This window comes from Otolemur garnettii, unplaced genomic scaffold (assembly GCF_000181295.1).
Source record: "Otolemur garnettii isolate 467f Iridium unplaced genomic scaffold, OtoGar3 scaffold00051, whole genome shotgun sequence".
NCBI classification, from domain to species: domain Eukaryota; kingdom Metazoa; phylum Chordata; class Mammalia; order Primates; family Galagidae; genus Otolemur; species Otolemur garnettii.
Window position 1 is genome coordinate 9468630 of NW_003852446.1, and position 10202 is coordinate 9478831.

General features: G+C 41.2%; 1 protein-coding gene across 1 annotated transcript in view; it reads left to right on the forward strand.

Annotated features, from left to right (window-relative positions):
- The window catches only part of EIF2S3 (eukaryotic translation initiation factor 2 subunit gamma), a 29378-nt gene that overhangs the window by 7438 nt on the left and 11738 nt on the right, over positions 1–10202 (forward strand). Inside the window, exons 4-8 of the mRNA XM_023514351.1 lie at positions 366–486; positions 1847–2005; positions 4503–4637; positions 7720–7814; positions 8951–9095. Coding sequence (XP_023370119.1) covers positions 366–486; positions 1847–2005; positions 4503–4637; positions 7720–7814; positions 8951–9095 — 655 coding nt within the window. The remainder of the gene's footprint in view (positions 1–365; positions 487–1846; positions 2006–4502; positions 4638–7719; positions 7815–8950; positions 9096–10202) is intronic.

The window sequence follows — 10202 nt, forward strand, 5'->3', positions numbered from 1 at the left end:
CTCAAACTCTTGGGCTTAAGCAATTCTCTTACCTCAGCCTCCCAAGTAGGTGGGACTACAGGTGCCTGCCACAACGCCCACCTGTTTTTAAAGACATGGTCTCGCTCTGGCTTAGGCTGGTCTGGAACTCATGAGCTCAGGCAGTTCACCTGCCTCGGCCTCCCAGAGTGCTAGGATTATAGGTGTGAGCCACTGCACTCAGCCGGTCTACAGTGATTTTATTCTCATCTGGTGAACTTGTTTATTTCCTAGTCCTAGTAACACTGAGTTATGTAATCAATTTATGACAGTAAGATTTTTTTCTTAAGTGATTTAACTTTAGGAAATCTATAACTTGAGTGTTTTAAATATTGATTGATCTTAAGACTGATTATTATTTCTTCATTGTCAGGCATGTTTCCTTCGTTGACTGTCCTGGCCATGATATTTTGATGGCTACTATGCTGAATGGAGCAGCAGTGATGGATGCAGCTCTTTTGTTGATAGGTAAATACATCAGAACTATTGCGTTTGACTAGTCTTAAGAGAAAAAAAAAGTCAGAACTGGTTTGGACAAATCAATGTGGAACAAGTCTAAAGTGGAATAATTTAGAGGGGAAGAGAAGAACTAAGACCTTTACAGGCCACATTCATTACTTAAGAGTGACATGACTAGAAACTAACATGTCATCTCAGATGACATCCTTACCCATCAGCTATCACAAAATAAGCAAGCAAGATAGATTTGGGGCTGATGGCTTATGAGAGTTCTTATGGTAGTAACTAACCCCCCCCCCAAAAGAAAAACAGACAAGAGTACATTTTTCTCATTTAAATCATGTGAAGTGGTTTATTATTTTTTATATTCACCACTGTACTAACAAGGAATAGATTATTTAACTTTTAATTTGTGTAAAAGTATTTTGTTGTGGGTCTTTTTTTTTTCTCTGAGTTGTCCACTTACAGACATAATAGTTTGATTTAGATGCAAATACTGTTCAAAGTAAGTGCTGAAGTCTAGGCCTGAGTAGGAGTTTTTCAAGACTAAGGCTGTGCTTTCTTCTTTAGGTAAGCTATTGAGAGGTTTCATTGCTATAGGATAGAAGTTTTAAAAGCATGCCAAGTAGGTATAGTACAGGACACCTGAACATCACAACTTGGGGAGGGTAATCATTACATACCCTAGGCATGTATGTAATAAAACATCATTTCTTTATAATACACTGTTGGTTATCTTTACAATTAGTGTTCATAGGCAGTATTAAGTGTCTTTCCTTCTTAATTACTCTTTGCCTCACAGGCTAGACCAGAAGAGTTCTAGACTGGATAGAGGGCTGTATCTTATGCAGAGGCTGAGGGCAGGCCCTGAGAAGCCAAATTTATTGATATCAAGCATCTTGGATGGGACCAGGAATGGGAGCCAAAAGATTGGGAGGTTCTAGTTGATGGAGACATAGAGGATGAAGCAGGAGCAAAAAGTCGATGTTTGGCAGTGATATCCAGGACTTTGGCTGAGTAGGGATAGAATATTCAAAAGTTGTCTTTATTAGATGCCAGCTTTTTTGGGGAGGGGGTGCTGGTAGTAAAATATACTGATAAAATTTAGCCATTTATAGTGTACAGTTTAGTGGCATTAAGTACACTGACAGTGTTGTACGATATAGTCATTGTAGCATCACCACTATCTAGTTCCAGAACTTTTTGATCACTTTGAAAGTAAACCCCATATACCCATTAAGCAGTTATTCCCCATGCCTGTGTCCCCACAGCCGTTAGCAACCAATAATCTGTTTTCTGTCTTTATGGATTTATCTATTCTAGATATTTCTAGCTATTCTTATATGCATCTTTTTTATTTGTCATCTAGCTGGTAATGAATCATGCCCTCAGCCTCAGACTTCTGAACACCTGGCTGCTATAGAGATCATGAAACTGAAGCATATTTTGATTCTGCAAAATAAAATTGATTTGGTAAAAGAAAGTCAGGCTAAAGAGCAATATGAGCAGATCCTTGCATTTGTACAAGGTAAGAAGCCATAATATCTAACAAATCTGTGAATGACTGGCATTTAATCTGGACACCAGGTGTTAAATTAACTTAATAGATTATCTAAAACAAAATAAACTTATAGGACTTAAACCTTCTCTATCTACTGCTTATTATTGATCCAATAAAACTAGTATAATTGTTAGGTTTCTGGGTTTAACATACTAAAATATTAAAGAAATTAAAGTTAGAACTGAAATTGTATTCTGGAAACTTCATCAATCAGAGTTGGGTTTAGTTTTTTTTTTTTGGTTGCAGTTTGGCCGGGCCGAGTTTGAACCCGCCACCCTCGGTGTATGGGGCTGGAGCCCTACTCACTGAGCCACAGGCGCAAAAATTAGCCAGGCATTGTGGGAGGAGGGGAGCCTATAGTCCTGGCTACTCCAGAGGCTGAGGCAGAACCATCACTTGAACTCTTGAGTTTTGAGGTTGCTGGGAACTAAGCTTTTGCCATAGCACTCTAGCCTGGATAACAGAGTGAGACTCTGTTTCAAAAAAAAAAAACAAAAACAAAAATCTTACACTGTTTATTCCTACTGAGAAGCTATTTTCATAATTTCAGATTTGGGAGTGTCATTGATTTATTTTTTTAATCTTTTTTTTCTTGATGGGGTGAGATGGAGCAAGACTCTGTCCCCTTGGCTAGAGTGCAGTGGTATCATCATAGCTCACTGTAATATTAAATTCCTTGGCTCAAAATGATCCTCCTACCTCAGCCTCCTGAGTAGCTGAGACTACAGATAAGTACCACCGCACCCAGGCAATTTATTTAATCTTTATAGCGTTCCTTTCCCTAACAGCCTAGTGTTTTTCATTTCAGGGAAGACATAATGCATCTCCCCGCCCCAGTGGTAAGATAGGACTTTTATTAGAAAGTTAGAAAGGAATACAGAAAAAGTAAAAAGCATCAGCGCTTCTGGAAGGGGAAAAGAACTGAAGAACTTGCTTGGGATTCTCCACGTGGGCTCTTTTATCTAGGGGGACATAATGCAGCTTAATTGTTGACATTTGATTCTTTTTTAGACTTGTTTTTCTTGTTAGAAAGGTTAACTTCCTGGGCGGCGCCTGTGGCTCAGAGGAGTAGGGCGCTGGCCCCATATGCTGGAGGTGGTGGGTTCAAACCCAGCCGCGGTCAAAAAAAGAAAAAAAACTGCAAAAAAAGAAAGGTTAACTTCCTATGAACTCAAAATGAACCATTTTGATTAAAATCTAATTATGTTTGGCCCATTTCTTTGACCAACCTGTTTAACATATTATGGAGCAAATATACATGCCAGCAGTCTTTGATTAGCAAAGCGTCTATAGTTTTATCTTGGCATTTATTGGAAGTTAATTACATGTTATTAGAAATTTTTTTCATGAGTAGAGAGTGCTCTTTCCCATGAGTGTTAGTATTTTATTCCTTTAAATAGGTTTATCATTTTACCTTGTTAAATGTGTCTGTTAATATAACTTAACACTTTTTCCTTAAAGGGAATAGTACTCATATTCAGGAGTAAAAATAAATATAAGATACTGCCATCTTTTTTTTTTAGAAACAGAGTCTCACTTTATTGCCCTTGTTAGAGTGCTGTGGTGTCACAGCTCACAGCAACCTTCAACTCCTGGGCTTAGGTGATTTCTCTTGCCTCAGCCTCCTGAGTAGCTGGGATTATAGGCGGCTGCCACAACGCCCAGCTATTGTTTTGTTGCAGTTTGGCTGGGGGTGGGTTTGAACCTGCCACCTTTGGTATATGGGGCCGGCGCCCTACTCACTGAGCCACAGGCGCTGCCCAGATATTGCCATCTTTCGAAATAGAATTATCACTTTCTACTTGTTACTGGCATTTTTGCAGAGTTTATGCATATATTTTAGTGATCTTAATTATTTTTTTGAGACAGAGTCTCACTATGTTGCCCTTGGTAGAGTACTGTGGCATTATAGCTCACAGCAACCTCAAACTCTTGGGCTTAAGTGATTCTCTTGCCTCAGCTTCCCAAGTAGTTGGGACTACAGGTGCCCGCCACAACACCCGGCTATTTTTTTTGTTGTTGCAGTTGTCATTGTTTAGGTGGCCCGGGTCAGATTTGAACCCACCAGCCTGGGTGTATGTGGCCGGCACCCTACCCACTGAGCTACGGGCACCACCTGTGATCTTAATTATTTTATATGGTAGGTATGCAGAAGAAGTTTTTTTTTGAGACAGTCTCACTATGTCGCCCTTGGTAGAGTGCTATGGCATCACAGAAACCTCAAACTCTTGGGCTTGAGTGATTCCCTTGCCTCAGCCTCCCAAGGAGCTGGGACTACAGGGCCCCGCCACAATGCCCAGCTATTTTGTTGTTGTTGTTGTTGTAGTTGTCATTGTTTAGCTGGCCCGGGCCAGGCTGGCTCCGTGCACGTGGCTGGCGCTGTGACCACTCTGCTACAGGCACTGAGCCAGAAGAAGTTTTGTAAAACTCAAGAATTTTAATCTTTCTGAATTTTGTTGTACAGGTACTGTAGCAGAAGGAGCTCCCATTATTCCAATTTCTGCTCAGCTAAAATACAATATTGAAGTTGTCTGTGAGTACATAGTAAAGAAAATTCCAGTACCACCAAGAGACTTTACTTCAGAACCCCGACTTATTGGTAAGTGATAGGAATTGCCTTAAACTGTTTCTTTGTTTTTTGAGACAGTCTTTCTTAACCCCCGGTAGAGTGCCTTAGCATCATAGCTCACAGCAACCTCAAACTCTTGGGCACAAGCAATTCTCTTGCTCAGACTGGTCTTGAACTCGTGAGCTCAAGTAATACACTCACCCTGTGTTTGTTTTATTTTATTTTAAATATACAAGCAATACATAATTATTTTTTTTGAGACGGAGTTTCACTGTCACCCTCAGTAGAGTGCAGTGGTGTCACAACTCACAGTAACCTCAAACTTTTGGGCTCAAGAGATTCTCTTGCCTCAGCCTCCCAAGTAGCTGGGACCATAGACACTCACTACAACACCCGGCTATTTTCTTGTTGCAGTTGTTACTGTTGTTTAGCTGAGGGCTGGGCTCGAACCCGTCAGCCTAGGTGCACGTGGCTGGTGCTGTAACCACCGTACTATGAGTGTGGATCTTATTTTTTGTTTGTTTGTTTGCAGTTTTTGGCTGGGGCCAGGTTTGAACCCATCACCTCTGGTATATGAGGCCGGTGCCCTACTCCTTTGAGCCACGGGTGCTGCCCGCCTGTTTGTTTTAAGAGACAGAGTCTCACTTTGTTGCCCAGGCTGGACTGTAGTGGTGTGATCATAGCTCACTGCAACCTTGAACTTCTGGGCTCAAGTGAGCTTCCTACCTTAGCCTCCTGGGTAGCAGGAACCTACAGGTGCATACCACTATGCCTGGCTTTTTTTTTTTTTATTAAGTCATAGTTGTGTACGTTAATGTAATCGTGGGGTACAATGTGCTGCTTTTATATACAATTTGAAATATTTTCATCAAACTTGTTAACATAGCCTTCACGACATTTTCTTAGTTACTGTGTCAAGACATTTATATTCTACACTTAGTAAATTTCACATATACCCATGTAATCACCATAGGTGTGGTCCCACCAATTACCTTTCCTACCCCCTCCCCTGGCTTCCCTTCCCCTTCTCCTTCTTGGGCCGTGTGTGTGTGTGTGTGTGTGTGTGTGTGTGTGTGTGTGTATTTTTTGGGGGGGGGGGTAAAGCCAGGACCTTACTGTTTTCCAGGCTGATCTTTTTTTTTCTTTGCAGTTTTTGGGCAGGGCCAGGTTTGGACTCACCACCTCTGGTATATGGGGCCAGCACCCTACTCCTTGAGCCATAGGTGCCACCCTCCCAGGCTAGTCTTGAACTCTGGCTTTAAGCAATCCTCCCATCTTGGCTTCCCAAAATTCTGGGATTGTATGTGTGAGCCACTGTGTCTGGCCGCCTATAACTCTTAATTTGATTTTTTTCCACATTGATAACTCTTCTTCTTTTTATTTATTTATTTATTTTTTTGTAGAGACAGAGTCTCACTTTCTTGCCCTTGGTAGAATACGGTGGCGTCACACAGCTCACAGCAACCTCCCACTTCTGGGCTTAGGTGGTTCTCTTGCTTCAGCCTCCTGAGTAGTGGGACTCCAGGCATTCACCACAATGCCTGGCTATTTTTTTGTTGCAGTTTGGCTGGGGCCGGGTTTGAACCCTTGGTATATGGGGCTGGCGCCCTACCCAATGAGCCACAGGCGCTGCTCTTGATAACTCTTCTTAAAGGGTATTTGTTGATATTTTCTTTTTCTGCAGAAGTGATAATCCATAAAATTTTTTGAAATCAGTTAATTCTGAGGTTGTGTTGGCAGTGCTAGATCACATTACTAGATGAGGGATAGAGTCCTGAATACAGTAGGAATTGTTAACCTTTCTTTGCTCAATGTATGGTATCTTATGTGATCCAAGATGGAGTAATATAATATTCTTTAGGGAATTATATTGTTTTAGTCTGGATGTTAGAACTTCCATAGAAACGATTTCATTGTACCATTAATAAAGAATTGATATTGGTATAATTTGATCATCTAAGCTTGTGTGTTTGGTGGGAAATGTTCTCTCAGGTGACTTAAGTGCAAGTCATGTAATCCTAGTGTTCTGTAGTTTTAAAGTTAAATGTGTATTACAGAAGTCATGATACAGAGGTGTATAAAAAAAGTGTCCACAATCTTCCTGCCTTCTAATTATTATCCCTTAGCCCTGAAGTAACCAAAGTTAACATTTGATGTGTATTATTTCCACCTTTCTCTTTATTCATATCATAACATATAAACATATATTTGTGTGGATGTTTGTTGTTTTGTTTTTTCTTTCTTTTTTTTTGAGATAGAATCTCACTATGTTGCCCTCAGTCATGACGTCATAGCTCACAGCCACCTCAAACTCCTGGGCTCAAGTGATCCTCTTGTTTCAGCCTCCAGAGTAGCTGGGACTACAGGCACCCATCATAATGCTGGGCTAGTTTTTTGGAGACAGAGTCTTGCTCTGTTGCTCAGGCTGGTCTTGAACTCTTGAGCACAAGCAGTCCATCTGCTTTGGCCTCCCAGAATGCTAGGATTACAGGCATGAGCTACCGCACCCTGCCTTAGTTTTTTTTATTAGCAGTCTATGATGTTTGTCTTTCTACATCATTACATATAGCTTTAATATTCTTTTTTTTTTTTGTAGAGACAGAGTCTCACTTTATTGCCCTCAGTAGAGTGCTGTGACATCACACAGCTCCCTACAACCTCCAACTCCTGGGCTTAGGTGATTCTCTTGCCTCAGCCTCCCAAGTAGCTGGGACCACAGGCGCCTGCCAGAATGCCCAGCTAGTTTTTTGTTGCAGTTTGGCCGGGATTGGGTTTGAACCCACCACCCTTGATATATGGGGCTGGCGCCCTACCCATTCAGCCACAGGCGCTGCCCAGCTCTAATATTCTTTATTAATAGCTACATGATATTCCACAATACTGGCATACCATAATATGCCACCTGTTGAGGAACTTTCAAGTTATTCTCAGTTTTCCCATCATAAGTAAGGTTATAATAAACATGGGAATTTAATATTAGATTTTGTTACAGCCACTTCTTTGATATAAGTCTTATGTGGCTACTATTTGAGAAATAATAACTTGCAAAAGAATATTTCTTCTAAAGTTAAAATTAACAGAATTGGCTTTAATTTGTTATATTTTCTTTTAGTTATTCGATCTTTTGATGTCAACAAACCTGGCTGTGAAGTTGATGACCTTAAGGGGGGTGTAGCTGGTGGCAGTATTCTAAAAGGAGTGTTAAAGGTAAACTGGATTTTGGTTGTTATGTTTTTGTTTTGTTCTTCTCTTAATTGGGGAAAAATGTGGACAATCCCAAATGAAAAAAAATTTTTTCATGATGTCTAGTATTTGATACGGATTTCTTTGTTTACTGTTATGTCTTGTCTTTTTTTTGGGGGGGGGGGACAGAGTCTTACTCTGCTACTTTTGTTTTTTTTTTTTGAGACAGAGCCTCAAGCTGTCGCCCTAGGTAGAGTGCTGTGGTGTCACAGCTCACAGCAACCTCCAACTCCTGGGCTCAAGCGAGTCTCCTGCCTCCACTTCCCAAGTAGCTGGGATTACAGGCACCTGCCACAACGCCTAGCTATTTTTTGGTTGCAGCTGTCGTTGTTTGGCGGGCCCAGGCTGGATTCGAACCTGCCAGCTCAGGTGTATGTGGCTGGTGTCTTAGCTGTTTGAGCCACAGGCGCCAAGCCTGTTTTTTCTGTTTTTAGTAGAGATGGGAGTCTTGGTCTTGCTCTGGCTGGTCTTGAACACCTGAGCTCAGGCACTTCACCCTCCTTAGCCTCTCAGAGTGCTAGGATTACAGGCATGAGCTACAGCACCTGGCCTTCTGTTATATCTTTTGAATGTGTCTAATCTCTAAATTTATGGTGATGGGCTTGAGTTGTAGGTAGTTAGAGGGGTCTGGCATTAATTATCTCATCCACACCTTTTATGTGTTTGGTTTTTTTGAGGGGGGGCTCACTCTGTAGCCCTGGGTTAAAGTGCCACAGCATCATCATAGCTCACAGCGACTTTAAACTCCTGGGTTCAAGTGATCCTCTTGCCTCAGCCTTCTGATTAGCTAGAACTAAAGGCATGTGCCACCATGCCCAGCTAGTTTTTTCTATTTTTAGCAGAGATGGGATATCACTCTTGCTCAGGCTGGTCTTGAACTTCTGAACTTGAATAATCCACCTGCTTTGGCCTCCCAGAGTACTAGGATTACAGAAGGAAGCCACCAAGCTCCGCCTTTGTTTTTTGTTTTGTTTTGTTTTGTTTTTAAATTAAAAGTGATCTTTGAAATAGAGGAAGGATTGCCTTTTCAGTTTTGTAGTCTTCTTGTTGGAATTTGTGTTGTCCTATAATAATTCAGATTACTAATTGTATGTTCACAGGTGGGCCAGGAGATAGAAGTCAGACCTGGTATTGTTTCCAAAGATAGTGAAGGAAAACTAATGTGTAAACCAATCTTTTCCAAAATTGTATCACTTTTTGCGGAACATAATGATCTTCAGTATGCTGCACCAGGGGGTCTCATTGGTAAGGATTTTCCTCTCATATCTGTCTCAACTTGTACCTATTTGTGTTACTTTTCATGGGCAATGGTGTTATTTATTTATTTATTTATTTGAGACAGAGCCTCAAGCTGTTGGCCTGGATAGGGTGCTACAGTGTCATAGCTCACAGCAACCACCAACTCCTAGGCTTAAGCAATACTCTTGCCTCAGCCTCCCAAGTAGCTGGGACTACAGGTGCCCACCACAACACCTGGCTTTTTTTTGGTTGTAGTTGTTATCGTTGTTTGGCCGGCCCAGACTAGATTCAAACTTGCCAGCTCTGGTGTGTGTGGCTGATACCTTAGCTGCTTGAGCTACAGGCGCTAAGCTGGGAAATGGGTTATTCAAAAAGATATAGATTTTTATTTGGCAGTTTTAATGATAGAATGGAGTAGGACAACATTCATGTAGTTAAACGTGTGTTTATAAGTTGGTTTCATATGTTTTTTAAAAAAATTTTAAACATAAATAAGGATGCATTTTGGTTTAGTATATGGAATAACTCCCTTTTTTTTGTTTATTTATTTTGCAGTTTTTTGGCCGGGGCAGGGTTTGAACCCACCACCTCCGGTATATGGGGCTGGTCAGTTGCATGATGTCAGATCATAATTATGCTGAGATGGGAATAAAAAAGATAACTTCCCTCACGTCAGAATTGCTGAAATAATTTAAAGATTTTCTAGTCCTTACAAGATAGTATATTATTAGATACCCAGAAAAAATGCACAATTCAGTGAGAAGTGGTGCACCTTTGAATTAAAGAAGAGAATGTTTTTGGTGAAGCAGTTCTGATTTTTAAGATTTAAATTACGGAGTTCTTCAAACATATGAGAGAATGCTATAATGATAACCTTATGTAGCCACTATGTTTCAGCAGTTATTAACATTTTACCAGGCTCAGCGCCTGTGGCTCAAGCGGCTAAGGCGTCAGCCACGTACACCTGAGCTGGCGGGTTTGAATCCAGCCCAGGCCCACCAAACAACAATGACAGCTACAACCAAAAAATAGCCAGGCGTTGTGGCGGGCGCCTGTGGTCCCAGCTACTTGGGAGGCTGAGGCAGGAGACTCGCTTGAGCCCAGGAATTGGAG